Source organism: Fukomys damarensis, unplaced genomic scaffold (assembly GCF_012274545.1).
Source record: "Fukomys damarensis isolate Sample0158 unplaced genomic scaffold, DMR_v1.0_HiC HiC_scaffold_24, whole genome shotgun sequence".
Taxonomy (NCBI): Eukaryota; Metazoa; Chordata; class Mammalia; order Rodentia; family Bathyergidae; genus Fukomys; species Fukomys damarensis.
Genome location: NW_022900936.1, coordinates 10,426,849 through 10,443,248, shown reverse-complemented (window position 1 = coordinate 10,443,248; position 16,400 = coordinate 10,426,849). Strand labels below are relative to the sequence as shown.

The following is a 16,400-nucleotide window of genomic DNA, read 5'->3' as shown; positions in this document are numbered from 1 at the left end:
ACCACACCCCACCACTGTAATGTGGATTCTGGAAAGAAAGCATCATCTTTTCCTCAAGTCATCTTCTAAATAAACAGTATCCTCATCATTCCATTTACTGCCAACACTGCCTACCTTACAGACTTGGTCTCTCTTATAGTCACTTAATTTTCCATAGCACTTTTCTGACACACTCCATAATTTATTTATTATAGTTATTGCTCATCATCTCTTCCAGCTAGAACACAAAGTCCATGAAAACAAGTTCGTTTGTTTTGTGGTGCTGGGATTAAGCCCAAGGCCTCATACATGCTAGGTATGTTCCCAGTCTGGAAGCAGAGATTTCTGTCCATGTTATTCACAGAGGTCTACCGTTAGTACCAGGAGCAGATGATCAATGGATACTAACTAAATAAATGAATGATCTTCACTTTAATGAAGAAAAATTTTATCATACTCAATTTAGACAAGCAATGGCCAATCAATTTGATATCAGAAGCAGTAAGAGTACATTGTATTTTAAGATCTAAATATTTATTACCAGGAAAGATAGTCTAGCAGCAAAGTAAGTGAAGTCAGATTTGTTTTCTACTCCTGATTGAACTGTTACTCACTTTGGCTAAAGTAACACTTGTCATTTGTAATACTGATGGCTACACCATAATATTTCAGTCCATAATTGTCTTTTAGAAGTTTTTTAAATGTCAAAAAAGACGGACAACTATTCACATTTAAAAACAAACACATTACAGCTTCACTCGTATAATCTGTATATGTAATATGACTTTAGAGCAGTTGTTCTCCTAATGTGGTCTGGAGGGGACACTCCTGGGGATTCCCCAACCCCATGCAGTCACAACCATTTTCCTAATACTCTAACACACTGTTGCCTTTTCCACTGTGTTGAATGACATTTTTATTGATGGTACTTTTGTAGTATCAGCAATGGGCAACAGTGCTGATTTCCTTCACTTGAAGCCAGGCACCAAGCTATACTAGATCTTGTCATGTACTTGCAGTAAAAAAAAAATGCCATTTTTCTTAAGAATGTCCTTGATTAAACAGAAAACATTAATTTTAGCAAATGCAGTAAAAAAATGCCATTTTTCTTAAGAATGTCCTTGACTAAACAGAAAACATTATTAATTTTAGCAAACTCAAAAGCAAAAGCCCCATTTTTTCAATACAGACATTCTTTGTTTAAGGACAGGGTTCTGTTCCTGTGACTACTTCATTAAATGAATTCATTAAATGAATTGATCGCTAAACGAGGAATTGTATGCATACACAGCAAGGCTCTGTCTCAAAAAAAAAAAGTATACCTGCTCGGAAAGAAAGTATTTTAATGACCTTTCCAGTTAATTTCTTCTCTAACTGTATACCAAAACTCAACAAATGGTGAGTCTCTTAAAGGTTATTTGTAAAATGGAATCTGAAACCATATCAATGAACTTTTTGTGCTTTATTTATACTAAAGTTCATTAGTCTTTACCCTTGTATGATTAAATATCATCTTATATTGATTAATTGGAAAAGTTCACTGGGTTCATTGTGTAGATTTTCCAGACTTTGACACATCTTGTTGTATGATACCAAGCATCATATTGGCTAATACAGTATTCCAGGCTGGCCTTGAACTCTCTATGTAATCCAGGCTGGCTTTGAACTCATAGTGGTCCTCTTGCCTCAGCCACCTTTAATACTAGGATTACAGTTATGTACCACTATCCCCAGCTATTACTGTTATCCTCCAATAAATATTTTTTAAAATTTCAATTTTAATTTCTAACATAATAAATATCAAGAGATATAACAAAGGTTCCTTGACATTCTCAATATTTTTAACAGAAAGATCCTCTGACCAAAATACTTGAGAACTGCTATTTTACAATCTAAATAGCACTTTCCATACATCATCGTACTCTATCCTTGTAACAATGTCTTAGTTACAATCCTCCATATCCCTCAACATGAAAATTTTCCAGTGTTGTTATCTGGCAGCTTACCTTGCATTCACAATGTTTCCAGCATTCAACTCTACCATTTCTTCAAATCCAATTGCAAATATATCTGTTGGCTTACTTCTTTTATCTACAATTAAGAATACAGGAAATACTTTTAAATATACCTCTAAACCTACTTTGAGAACCTGTACTCTAATAAAATGGAAAACACAGAAGAAATGGACAGATTTCTAGATACTTATGAATTACCAAAGTTGAACGAAGAAGATAAAAACATTTTAAACACCCCAATCACAATCAGTGAAATTGAAAATGTAATTAAAAACTTACCAACAAAGAAAAGCCCAGGCCCTGATGGATTCACTGCTGAATTTTACAAGACATTTAGAGAAGAACTACTACCATTACTCTTCAAACTTTTCAATGAAATTGAAAGAGAAGCTATACTTCCAAATTCATTCCTGGAAGCAAGTATCACTCTGATTCCCAAACCAGAGAAAGATACAACCAAAAAGGAGAACTACAGACCAATCTCCTTAATGAATATAGATGCAAAAATCCTTAATAAGATACTAGCAAACAGAATACAGAGGATTATTAAGAAGATCATCCATCATGACCAAGTCGGATTTATTCCAGAGATGCAAGGGTGGTTCAACATACGAAAGTCAGTGAATGTAATACATTATATTAACAAAGTCAAGGACAAAAACCATATGATCCTCTCAATAGATGCAGAAAAAGCATTTGATAAAATTCAACACCCATTCATGATAAAAACCCTGCAAAAAATTGGAATAGATGGTCTATACCTCAATTTAATAAAGGCTATTTATGAAAAACCATCAGCCAACATCATATTGAATGGCCAAAAACTGAAAACCTTCATGTTAAAATCAGGAACAAGACAAGGATGCCCACTATCGCCACTTCTCTTCAATATAGTTCTGGAAACATTAGCCACAGCAATTAGACAAGAGAAAGAAATTAAAGCAATAAAGATAGGAAAGGAAGAAGTTAAACTATCATTATTTGCTGATGATATGATACTCTACATTGAAGATCCAAAAAACTCCACCAAAAAACTTCTAGACTTAATTGACAGATTCAGTAAAGTATCTGGATACAAGGTGAATACCCAAAAATCAATAGCCTTTCTATACACAAATAACAGACAGACAGAAAGAGAAATAAGGGAAAAAATTCCTTTTACAATAGCATCCAAAAAAATGAAGTATCTAGGAATCAATCTAACAAAAGAAACAAAAGATCTCTACACTGAAAACTACAGCACTCTGAAAAAAGAAATCGAAGAGGATATAAAAAAATGGAAAGATATCCCCTGCTCCTGGGTAGGAAGAATCAACATAGTGAAAATGGCCATACTACCGAAACTGCTATATACATTCAATGCAATGCCAATTGAAATTCCAACACTATATTTCACAGAACTAGAAAAAAGAATCCAAAAATTCATTTGGAACCACAAGAGACCTAGAATAGCAAAAGCCATTATAGGCAACAGTCACATGGCACCAGGTGTAACAATTCCCAATTTGAAACTATACTACAAAGCCACTGTGATAAAATCAGCATGGTACTGGCAAAGAAATAGGCCTGAGGATCAATGGAACAGACTGGAAGACACAAAAACAAATGCAGATGTACTCAGCTACCTCATCTTCGACAAAGGAGCTCACCATCCTCAGTGGAGGAAAGATAGCCTCTTTAATAAATGGTGTTGGAAAAACTGGATATCAACCTGTCACAGATTAAAATTAGACCCTTATCTTTCGCCATGCACTAAATTAAAATCCAAATGGATTAAAGATCTAAATATTAAAACAGAAACATTAAACTTGCTGGAAAGTAAGTTAGGCAGAACTCTGGAAGACATTGGTATAGGAAAAGACTTTATGAACAAATCCTCAGTAGCACGGGAACTAGCAGAAAGAATCAACAACTGGGATCTCATCTTACTAAAAAGCTTCTGTACTTCAAAAGAAACCATTAGCAGAACTAAGAGACAATCTACAATGTGGGAAAAAATTTTTACCAGCTGTACCTCAGACAAAGGACTATTATCAAGGATATATAAAGAACTCAAAACAATCAGTCCCCCCAAATATAAAGACCCGATCCAAAAATGGGCATCCGAAATGAACAGACATTTCTCATACAAAGAAGTGAAAGCAGCAAGAAAATATATGAAAAAATGTTCCACATCACTGGTCATTCGAGAGATGCAGATGAAAACAACACTGAGATTCCACCTCACCCCACAAAGAATGGCTGCTATCAAGAAATCACACAATAACAAATGTTGGCGGGGTTGTGGGGAGAAAGGAACCCTCCTCCATTGTTGGTGGGAGTGCAGACTAGTGCAACCACTATGGAAATCAATATGGAGATACCTCAAAGAGCTTGGACTGGAGGTTCCATTTGACCCAGCCATCCCTCTGTTGGGTATCTTTCCAAGAGAACTAAAAGAATCATATCACAGAGAAGTATGTGCACCCATGTTTATAGCGGCACAGTTTGTAATAGCTAAATCTTGGAAACAACCTATTTGCCCATCCGTTGGAAACTGGATAAAGAAGATGTGGTTTTTCTATAAAATGGAATATTACTCAGCCATAAAGAGCGAGAGAATAGATTCATTCATAGGAAAATGGATACATATTGAAGATATACTCCTAAGTGAAATAAATAAGTCCCACATGTGTAAATACCAAATAGTTTCCCTGGTGTGAATATTCTGCAACAATGCATAAGATTCTAATAAGATTACTGACATTTAGAAATGGGAGGAAAGGAGCTAAAGGTGTAGGGAAGGTGTGATACGTAGGGGAAGAACAAAAAGGGAAAAGAAAAAAATGTGAGAGAATGAAAAGATGAAAATAAAGTGTTTGTAGATGGGGAGGGGAGGAGGGGGTGAAGGGAGGGCAGAGGTAAGGGGAAAAAAATGAGAATCAAGACTTGCCATGTAAAGGTACATGATCCCAACAATGAATGTAACTGTACTGTATCCCTAAATGTACCAATAAACTCAATAAAAAAAAAAAAAAAGCACATCCCATAAATATACCTCTAAGTGGCAAAATCACCCCATACAACACAAGAAATCTCATAAAAATGCAGCTATGTATTGAGTTTAACCAAATATATATTAAAGGCAATTAATTCATGTTATAACATTTTAATTTTATTCTTTATTAAAATGCCTTTAATTTGCTTAAATTAGTTATCCTTGGAGATCCCTAAGTAGTTTCAGAAATCATTTTGAAAGAGCTCTTGCTACAGGTTTGGACCATGGACAGCAGAGAAACAAGCCACTTCTTAAAGGCTAAAATCAAAATTGGAGAGGTAAAGGAATTACTCAGAAAAGGTGCAAGGAATAAAGTTGCTAAGAAACTATCTCAAACTGGAGATAAAGTTGGGAGGGATTTCTCACAACCAAACCCGAAGATCATAATTTTGATCTTTTGAAGACACATTACTGCTGTTCCAGCTTTAACAGACGCTGTTCCACAGAGGCAGCCTGAAAGCGCGTTAAGGGCCTGAGTGTACAGAAATGAGGGTAAACAGCTCGAATAAACTCATAAATCCTAAGAATACTAAGAAATAAAACAAATTTACTCACAGCCAACATATGCAAAGCTCTAATCTATATCGTCTCATTTAATTACCACACAAATGACTCTAAGACAAATTATTTTTCTTTTATTTGTGGATAGTAAACTAAAGCTTTAAAAAACCTAAGTAATCTGCCAAAACATTAAGCTTGTGGTCTTCAAAATTTGAACGTGAAAAATCCCTCTCAACCGCTGTCTCCAATTTGAGACCATTTCTACTGCGCACCACCTCAGGCAGGTCACTTCCCCTTCTGCATCTCTGTAACACAGTAATGATAGTGTCATCGCAATAGGTGTACTATAAGGGGCAACTTAAAAATGCAAAATGCTTAGAATATTATTCTATCAGCTACTATTATTGTATTATTATAATTTCTACTCCTACTTCCATGACCTTGAATTAATCTATGTTAAAAGGGGCATCTTAGCAAAACTATAGGGGAATCCCAGGGACTAAGATGTGTCTGATTAAAAGCTACTTAAGGGCCAGGGATTTAGCTCAGTGGCACCGTGCCTGCCTTGCAAGCGCAAGGTCCTAAGATCAATCCCTGATACCAAAAAAATAAGTGACTTGAAATATTTTTTCTGTATCATTCTATTTCTTTTTTTTTTCAGTACCAGGATCGAACTCAGGACCTTGCACTTATGAGGCATGTGCAGTGCCACTGAGCTAAATTCCCAGACATGTGTCATTCTATTTCTTATACACATGACTGTCATATGTAATATTGGTAATTATATACTATTTAAAAAAGAATTAAGGTTTGTTATTAAAAAGAGGAAGGCCTTAAATTCCTTATTTTAATCAAAATGATAATGAAAATAACTCAGCTAAAATGTTTTGTTCTAGTTATGAACAGTTTAGGGTAGAGAACCCAACCTGAATGACAACCAAGGTTTTACAAGGATAAACTGGTACCATTAACTTATAGGTACTAACAAGTACCACAAATTTTGTAAGCCTGCTCATAATCCACCCTGACTTTTTTGTTCATTTATCTTGAGACAAGTCTTGCCATGTAATTCAGGCTGGCCTTGGAGTCACCATGTAGCCCAGGCTGGCCTCAAACTCATGGTGATCTTTCTGCCTTGGCATCCTGTGAGTGCTGGGATTATAGGCAATGCCACCATGTCCTGCAGACATTTCTTATCAGAGTAACTAAACAGAGGGCTACAACTATAAAAATGGGATATACTAGTCTTTTTTTTTTGGTACTGGGGATTAAACTCGGGATCTTGCACTTGTGAGGCAGGCAGGCAGTGACACCACTGAACTAAATCCCCAGCCCTGGGATATACTAGTCTTAAAAAAAAAAAAAAAAAAAAATCAAATTATAAATTACAAAGTAATTTAGGTTAAAAAAAAACACACACTAATTTTTCTTACATGTATGGCTACCTTCAAAGATATCCCTTTACATATGGGTCCCTATTTCCTGAAAATCAAGTATCAAAAATGTTTTTTATTTTGCCATTGTGTTTTTATCCAAGTAGAAAAACAAAGGTCTAAAAATAAAAGAGGTGAGATTTTTGACTGATTCAATCTATGAACATACTGGTCTTCAAATTTATAAAAGAATCCAAAGTTTGTCGTATGAATTAATACACATTGTGATGTGTTACTTTTGTTTTCCAGGTCAGTAAGCCAGAGTCAGGACTGTAACTGACCCACTGCTATACACAGCTTACCTTGAAATTCTTGGATGCCGGCTAACTTGGGTGCATCGAGAAGCCAGTCTGTGAGCGTCTGGTTCTTGAAAGCAATGCTGCGGAACTGCTTCCCGCCATTCACGTTCCAGGTGCCCACACACACACGCATCTTCTTCGGCCTTGAGTACTTGTAGAAGTTCTCACACATGCTCTTTAGCACTCTGGAAGATGCTAATCAAAAACAAGACCCGATGGAACTTTAGCTGCATCGAAGCATTTAGGAAAATGGATTTTCAGAGCTGAGATACGATACCCGGGAAGTACAGTTACCATCACGAGCACAAACAAGGCGACATGCACAGGCGCAGCCTCATGGCAAAGCCAGTGGGGGCAAAGGACCAACACTTCAAAAACTCAACAGTCGGAGGAGTTTAAGAAAAGAGTATTACAAAATTACTACAGCAACATAAAACATGCAGAATAAACAGTTCTTTTCAATGTACAAAGCCTAAGAACTGTTCATTTTAAAGAATATAGCAACTGACTTTCATAGTTTGTAGAAAGCTGTAAAAAGTACAAATTTTTTTTCCCCAAATAAAAACACTTAAGAGGGGCCGGGGATTTAGCTCAGTGGTTCTGCCACCTGCCTTGCAAGCACAAGGACCTGAGTTCCATCCTCGGTACCAAAAAAAAAAAAAAAAAAAAAAACTTTTACATTTAAGATTCTATTAAGTGACTTGATGAAGAATGGCTCCCTAAAAAAATATACATTATGGAAAATGAGATGTCTAAAAATAAAATTACTTCAAAATGCTGCTCATCTTACTTAGAATAAAACCCCAAATCCTCAAAAATGGTCTACAAGGTCTATAATAATTTTTCTTCTTTCGGTCCTCATCTACTTCCCTGCCAATCTACTGGTCTCCCTGCTCTTCCAGAGATACAGGCTGGCTCCTGACACAGGGCCTTTGCACTGGCTGTCAAACTATCTGCGGCACTCTGCCCTGCCTCCTTTGGGACTTTACTTTTCAGTGAGGCTTTCCTTGCCCACCTTATTTGAAAATGCACCCTACTTCTAACTCTCCATTATCTCTTTCTTACTTTTCTCTACAGCATTATCATATTTACAAACTATGAACAGGTTGAGAATCTCTAATCTGAAAAAATTTCCAGCACCAACTCAGTGCTCCAAAAGTTTAGAATTTTGGAGCATTTCAAGTTTCAGATCAGGGATGCTCAATAGGTAAAATCTATGAAAATATGCAAAATCCAAAAAACACTGAAACCTGAATCACTTCTGGCCCTAAATATTTCAGATGAGAGATTGTCAACCTGTAGTATTATATTTATTTTTCCTGTAACTATTTCCCTTCGTGACAATGAAAGCTCAAGGAGCGTAGAAATGTTGGTCTGTTAACTGCAATATTCCTATTAACAAAAAGAGTGCCTGGTCCAAAGTGAGCACTTCACACCTAACTGTTAGATGGATAAATGTTCAATATGGTTTAATCTTTGGTCTCTCTCTTGCATATTTGTTTTCTACCACTATCTCTTCCCCTTCTAAACCACACTCCACACAGGCATTTACAAGTGGAGAGAACCTTAACAGAACTCAACCTAAAAACACAGAATTTGTACTTAATTGGCAACTAACTGGTAAAAAGAAAAGGAAATCAAATCTACTTTCACTTTTTGTCATATAATCTTACTTTACTGCGATATTTATTTTATGATACAAATAAACATCAGTCTCCTGAGGAAATGAGAGGAGAAAAGTAACACTTTAGTATTATGATGAATGTGGTGTTGACCTGTGGACCCTCAGATTAGGAGGACAGCTGGATCCCCATTGTTCCTAAGAGAAGTTATGAAGATTTCTCATCCTCTTGCTATTTGATTACTTACAGAAAGTGTGGGTGGCTATATAAGCAGATTATTAAGCAGAATATTTGTTCTGGCCTGCTGGTATGGCTAGATGAAAGCAGACTGTAATTAGATAAAAATCATCTTCTATTACTATGGTTTATCACTAGTGTTTTTTGTTTGTTTTTTGAGACAGGGTCTCACTATGTAGTTGATATTGACCTGAAACTCACTATGTAGCCCAGGCCGGTTTCAAACTCATAGAGAACCTCCTGCCTCAGCCTCCTGAGTGCTTGGATTACAGGTGTGTACCACCACGCCCAGCTTATCACTAGTCTTTATAAAGTCATTGCTATTGTTAATACTATGAAAATAGCTTCTATATTCTGTTCTATGTGAAGATGTAAGTTTTATGATCAAACAGCTTAAAACAGTTGGCAGGACAGTAAAGAACACCATGAACAAAAACAGTTGGCCTGACTCTTTAAGTTAATAAAGTCAAATGGATTTTTAAATGGAATAAAAGGATATATTCCCATTCTATTTTTAACTCATTGGAACCTTTATGCACTCAAAGGTATGAGTCTGTGCTAAGACAGACACCCACCCTACACACTGCATTATTATTTCAGGAAATGGTGTTCAATACCTAACACAAGAACATAGCCAAGCACTCCCTTTCCTACTCTTCTAGAACAACCATATATAACCAACAGCCTCTCCAAAGATTCAGGGTAAGTATGCAAAACAAATCATAAGTGGTAACAAATTTAAAGAAAGGGGGGAAATATGTCATTTTCAGTGTCACTTCTGTCAAGAGCTTTGTTCTTTTAGTCACAAATTTATCTTTAACAAAATCATAAATCCTTGTCCAGAAAATAAAGAGATGAGAGAGATTCCTATGAATAAGTAACCAAGAAAAACAGAAAGCTTTTTTTGGCCCTAGGGATTGAATCCAGGCACTAGTCCATGCTAGGTGAGAGCCCTATAACTGACCTTCATCCTTCTCATTTTGAGACAGGGTCTTTCTAAATTTCCCAACCTAGCCTTGAACTTGCAATCTTCCTGCCTCAGCCTTCTGAGTAGCTGGAGCTACAACTGTGTAATACCACCTCCCAGCAACTTTTATATCTTATACACTTAAGTCTTCTGATTTTGTTAGTCATCTTGGCACTTTTTAAAACTTAAAAGATTTTAAATCATATTTTAGTTTAGGTCTGTGGTTCCAGAAAATACATTATCCATAAAATAAGAAAATGAGACCATGCTTTCATATATATATATATAGTGTGTAAGGAACTCTACTCAGTAGTCATATACAGCATAGACATACTCTGAAATTAATCTGAAATAGATACCCAGGTTTTTTCCAGTAGCTAATTAATAAGGTATAAAATTAATGTTTATTCAAAGCAATACAAAAGTGACACAAAAATTAGTTATTTTTAATTATAATTAAGCTTTTGATGCAGGAACATAAAGACCACTGCATATTCCCTTCTGAATGAAATACTTAATTTTTTAAAATTTTAAAATGTTTTTTTCAGAGTAAAAAAATATTATCTTGTTAGATTCTGAGGACATAATCAAAGTTTCCAATTATACCTCTTTATTTGTATACTGTATCAACCTTAGAAAATAAAGAAAAAATTGTTTTTATAGGTTGGTTTTCTATACTGTACCTGACTGTAATGTCTGTTCAGAAACTATGGATGCATCAAGAAGAAAACAAAGAATCATTAGTAAGACAACAAGTTACAGTTGAAAGCTAGTGTATTATAAAACATTCTGAGATGGCTCACTTTTTCCTTTTAAATCAATTTGATGACTTGATTTTTTTTTCCTAATGGCTACAGGATACCAAAGATTACAAATAAATGACAGTAACTGATACAAACCTTTTGTATCCAAGGAAACCCTACAGTGACTCACAACCAGAAGTTCCTACACCTGCTCTTTTGCCTGCTCCTGTGTCTGTCAACACATGTGAGTGAGAACATAACTGTGAAAATCTGAGGTTAAAGGATACTGGAGATATGGAAGGTACTGTCCTAATACATACTTTTATTATTTTTTTCTGGGTCTCACCAGCTGGTAAATACCATCAGTTCAGCTATAACAAACATACGCATTCTAAAAACATCACATACTATGCAAATTTGTGCAAATTCCCATAGCCATAAAGGTAATAGGAAAAATACATTTGGGGCACCATATTAAAAAACTTCAATAGTGACACACCAAAGGTAGGAACTTAATAAAGCAGCACAGCATTATGCATCTTACATGGTTATGAATGCTACAATAAACAAGGCACTTCATCTTGAAAAAAATATGAAGTGGGCTTGTACAAATGGCCACCAGATGGAAGTAGTAATTGTGAATAATGAATGATGCCAGTGGGGTTATCAGAAAACATGGGAAACTGAAACATCGGATGTGGGAGGGTATGGCTCGTAACATGTGGTAAACTGCAGTAGGGAAGACACGTAAGGTGGGCACACGTGTGTATGAGCATTTATACATGTGTACCCATCTTGGTTCTGTTGGGTACAGTTTTTCGTATTTACCTAATGTTGCTTGCTAGTGAAATCAAGTATAAGCTCAAGCAAAACTGGCATTATGCTCAATCACTCCCTCATAAATGAACCATGTTCCCAATCTCAGAACAAGCATTATAGCAGAACTGACTGTACTTTTTAAATTTAAAGGCATATTTTATATATAATAAAATGTGCAGGACACTAAAAAAAAACAACTGATGCTCAAGTTTGGGAATTACTTAGGTACTTTGCTTCTCTTCTCTCCTTCAACCACTTACTTTCAACTGTTGCTTATTAAAACCTCCACATCAAAGTAGGCACAGGTGGAAAGAGGTGACAAAACACAAATCAGTCAGTCGCTACTTTTGGAAGTCAGAAAGAAAGCTTGAAGTTGAAAGTAGTAGCTGAGATCAGATTTTTTGAGTCTGAGTAGGTCTCAGTCCCTCAGCCTACTTACGGATCCCTGAGGAGGTGGCTGTAATTAACTACCTTCAGAACACCATATGGAATTCTGAGAGTCCATGACCATCCATTTGGCCAAATAACCAAGAAGAAACTATATTATGCAGGAACAATTTTCCTCTATTTGAAAGACGGAATACAATAAGGTTTGATTTGGGACAAACAGGAAAAAAAAAAGGTTCACAATGCTATGAAGTTAAAAAGGGAAAAAAATACAGTTAAGAAAGTCTAATTTAGGGCCAGAGATTTTAGCTCAGTGGTTCCACTGCCTGCCTTGCAAGCACAAAGTCCTGAGTTCGATCCCTGGTACCAAAAAAAAAAAAAGAAAAAAAAGAAAAAAAAAAGTCTAATTTATTTTTTAAGTATAAATAAAGCTTAACAAAGCTGAGAGGGAAAAAAGAAAGTCTAATATATTAAGTCTATAATAAATGTGTTTTCTCATACTATTACTTTTATGTGCTCACTGACACAAGAAGCTTAAACCTTTTATAGGAATAAAAGATGTACAAGGAAAGGTAAAAAGCTTTCTTGAAAACCATATCCTTATTTCAGTTATTGAAACTGCTAATAGTGGCTAGTGACCAATAATAAGCACTATCTTAAATTATTAATATGATTTAATATTTATTTAAAAACACTAACAACTAAAAGTTAAGACCAAGTTACAAAAACATTTGGGACGGGAATTAGAAAAATAACCAATACAGTATTGATTTTTGTCAATAAAGCATTTTTATATAATGAGATTAGTGGGTATTTTATTGTAAGTGCTAGCTGAATATTCTATGAAATTCTGACTATAAAGTTAGCAATACTTAAGACTATTTATTCTCAATCACAATATAAGAAAGTATTTAGCCAGTTTATGATATATTTTAAAAGAAACAAACTTCCTTTGGAGAATACCATTTTATAAAATCACCTTTACAGAAAGTCCTTTTTAAGCTATTTTAATCAACTACAGTCTAAAAATTATTTATGTAAATAAGTTTACATGTACCTCTTAAGACTTCTGGAAGGATCATAAGTAACAAAAAGTGAGTAAAATACAAAGTAAGCATGCATACCACGCAAGCTCCCAGTAGTTAAAAGTGCTCGAGCTTTGTCAGCTAAGTCACTATTGAGGGTGTTTCCCAGCAGCAGGACATCAATGGCCTCTTGCTTGGAGCTGTCAAAGAAGTTATTCTGAATTGTTCTGGTGACTGAACGAGCACCATCTTTTAACTTTCCAGCCTGTTGAGGGGCAAATGAACATGAGCTCTTATTCTAAACACAGTTGCTTGTACAACCTTAAATTGGTTTTAGTGTAAAAAAGGACCTAATCATTCTATTTTGAATTTATAACCCACATTAAAAGGCCTCAAGATGTCACTGTTTCCCATTTTGGATACCAGTACTGCACAAAGCACTACAACTACATCCAGTAGTGCTATTTAGAGCAGTAAATGTTAGAACTGTTTATTGGAAAGAAAATAAACACAAAAGTCCTTATTTAAAACAAGGACATTCCTCTTACACCGGTATTTTAGAGATGGGGATGGAAAGGGTGAAGAACGGCAGAAGAGATGAAGGCTCATATACTGAAGTTATAGGATCCCAGAAAAGCCTCAAGTTACTTTGATAGTAGAAAATTAAAACTGCTCCCAAATAACTTGCATTAGTTAAACCTTAATCTAAGATTGAAGGTCTAACAAGAAATTTACAATTATAGCTCATAAATATTACATGTAAACTCAGTTTGTATACTGTCATTTTGTTGCCTATACAACCAATAAAAATAAAACATTACAATGAGTGTTAATGAAAACCTCTAATAAGCATATATTTTACTTAGGCATGCTGGTTATTACAAAGAAGATTTATTTTGATCTTACAGATTTTTGACTACCAAAGTTTTTTTAAAATCTCTTGCCTTTTAGAAAATAATTTAGTTTGCAATATGTAATTTTATCCCCTAAAGAAATAATAGTAGACATTACAGAATAACCAATTTCTTAAATGCCACTAAATGAATGCCATTATATTTAATCAGCTATTCAAATATGGCATTAAATGTTCTTTCCCTTCTATATGATAATATACATGAATTATTGAAAAAAACACTCACCATTCACATTATCAGGCAATTAATCAAAAGGAATCCAGAGAAAGGAAAAGAAAGCAGTTAAGATGTTAGATTTTAGCTCAATTCAGAGTAGTATATTTAATAAAGATTTTATATCTATACGTTAAGGTAAAAGACCACTGAAAATATATGTTACCTCTGTACATATATTGTCTTAGTCACAAAAGAAATAAAAAGGCAGAAGAATATAAAGGAATATTTTTAAGCAACAGTTACAGAGAATCAGCTTTAAAAGTAAGAATTATGTTCTCTATCTAAAAGGAATAAATGAAAGATTAACAATTTCAGGTTTTCAAAATAGGAAGCATGTAAGAAATAAGTATTTGTAAAAACCAAAACAAATTACTGCTAAGAGCTGAACAGAAGGGACTCGGCAGGTAAGGCCAATACTTGTGGGCAGAGGTGTAGCACGTTATGAGATGCAGAAGACAGAACTGGAAAGTGAAAGAAGACTTGGAGATGTCAAATGGTATTTACAGAATTTCAGCTGCTATATTAAAGAAGCCGAGTGAGAACTATAAAGTAGTAAATATTTTCATTTCTATTCCTGAAATATTCAAAGGGGTGTAGATTTAGAATGCTAATAAATTCAAGTGAGATCAAGATCCCTTAAAAGGATTAACAATATTTAAATATTAAAATATAATACTGAAAAAATATCCCAAGTAATATCCCAGTCCTAAAATCCCATAGTAATGGTCAATACTAGAAGGAAAAGAAGTCTACAGATAATACCAGCAATTGAAAAGTAACTAGGAGACTCAAACTTATAATTAGGTTCATTTCTCACACATCTTAGGCATATTCTGACAGCTTCCTTCTCAGGCTAAAATAAGTAAAAGGACAAAAATCCAACAATTATGCCCCAGTAAGGTCGAGTTCATAGTAGATAGGTACTCTATGCATCGTCAACAGATTTATTTGTTCATCCAGCATTTGTCACACTTCTATTAAAAGGCAGGCACTGTGTCAAATGCAGTGGAGACAACACCAAGTGAGACAGGACATTTTATTAAGAAAACTGTTGTCATAAAATTGTACTTATAATCAATATCAAGAATCTAAAACAGAAACATGAGTAGTATATTTAATGCAAAATGAGAAAACCATAAAAAATAAGCAACACATACACAATGGCGTATCACTAAGTGACTAAATATGTCATATATATCTACCCCCCAAACTTAAGGAAGTACCTACATTTCATTTAATCATTAGTATCTACTGTAGAAGGACGTTTCAAAGACGGCAAAAAAAAAAGTATAATAAAACTGAATTCTAAAATAAATATATCTTAACTTTAAAAAATCTATTAATTTTTAAAAAGTCATTTAAAAGCTTTATCAAAAGAGAAAAATGATGACCTTTAGCAATGTAGAATAGATCTAGATCTACCTTAGCCTTCCCTTCAAGAGCTCCAGTGCCTGCATAGATCTTACTGATTGAATCACCATTCACAGACCACATGGACCGAAAAACTTCTTGAAAGCGAGTCACCAACTGAGGCTTTTCGGCCAAGCCAAGAGCCTCTAACTGTTTAGCCAGCATCTAAAACAACAAATATGAGAAATTTTATAAATATAATAATATATTAATCATAATGTGGCTAATAGAATAAAAATTTATATTTATAGGACAATTATCAGACTGGAGTTTGAAAATATTAACACTTTACTAGGCTTTATGTTATTTTTCCACCACTGCAATTTTTTTGGGGGGGGGTACTGGTGATCAAACTCAGGACCCTGCCCTTACAAGGCAACTGCGATGCCACTGAGCTAAATCCCCAGCCCTGTAATTTTTAAAGTAAATGCTACATCAATTAAAATGACTAGAAATTTAACATTCCCTTAGAGAACTTCTTTCTGGTTAAATGATAAAATTAATTTTAAAGTGTCCTTATAAATCAGACTAGTTTATCCTGCTCACCTAAATGACCTAATTAATAGCTTGCATTTCAGCCAAGAAAAATATATCTAATTTATCTAAATATACATAGAAGTAACAAAGTTTCTTTAACTTTTGGATTTGGTTCTATAAGTTTGGGTAATTAAGATCAAGATTATGAGGGCCAGAGATTTAGCTCAGTGGTTCTGCTGCCTACTTTGCAAGTGCAAGGTCCTAAGTTCGATCCCCAATACAAAAAAAAAAAAAAAAAAAAAAAATTAAAAAAAAAAGG

The 16,400-nt window shown here is 34.7% G+C and overlaps 1 protein-coding gene across 16 annotated transcripts in view; it reads right to left on the bottom strand.

Annotated features, from left to right (window-relative positions):
* The window catches only part of Synj1 (synaptojanin 1), an 88,031-nt gene that overhangs the window by 29,415 nt on the left and 42,216 nt on the right, over positions 1 to 16,400 (bottom strand). For 9 of the 16 annotated variants that reach the window (XM_010608638.3, XM_033767997.1, XM_033767999.1 and 6 more), the window contains 5 exons: positions 15,617 to 15,769; positions 13,164 to 13,329; positions 10,774 to 10,797; positions 7,268 to 7,459; positions 1,986 to 2,070 (listed from right to left, as the gene is read on the bottom strand). In XM_010608638.3, coding sequence (XP_010606940.1) covers positions 1,986 to 2,070; positions 7,268 to 7,459; positions 10,774 to 10,797; positions 13,164 to 13,329; positions 15,617 to 15,769 — 620 coding nt within the window. The remainder of the gene's footprint in view (positions 1 to 1,985; positions 2,071 to 7,267; positions 7,460 to 10,773; positions 10,798 to 13,163; positions 13,330 to 15,616; positions 15,770 to 16,400) is intronic. The other 7 variants (XM_010608647.3, XM_033768001.1, XM_033768002.1 and 4 more) reach the window with 2 other exon arrangements.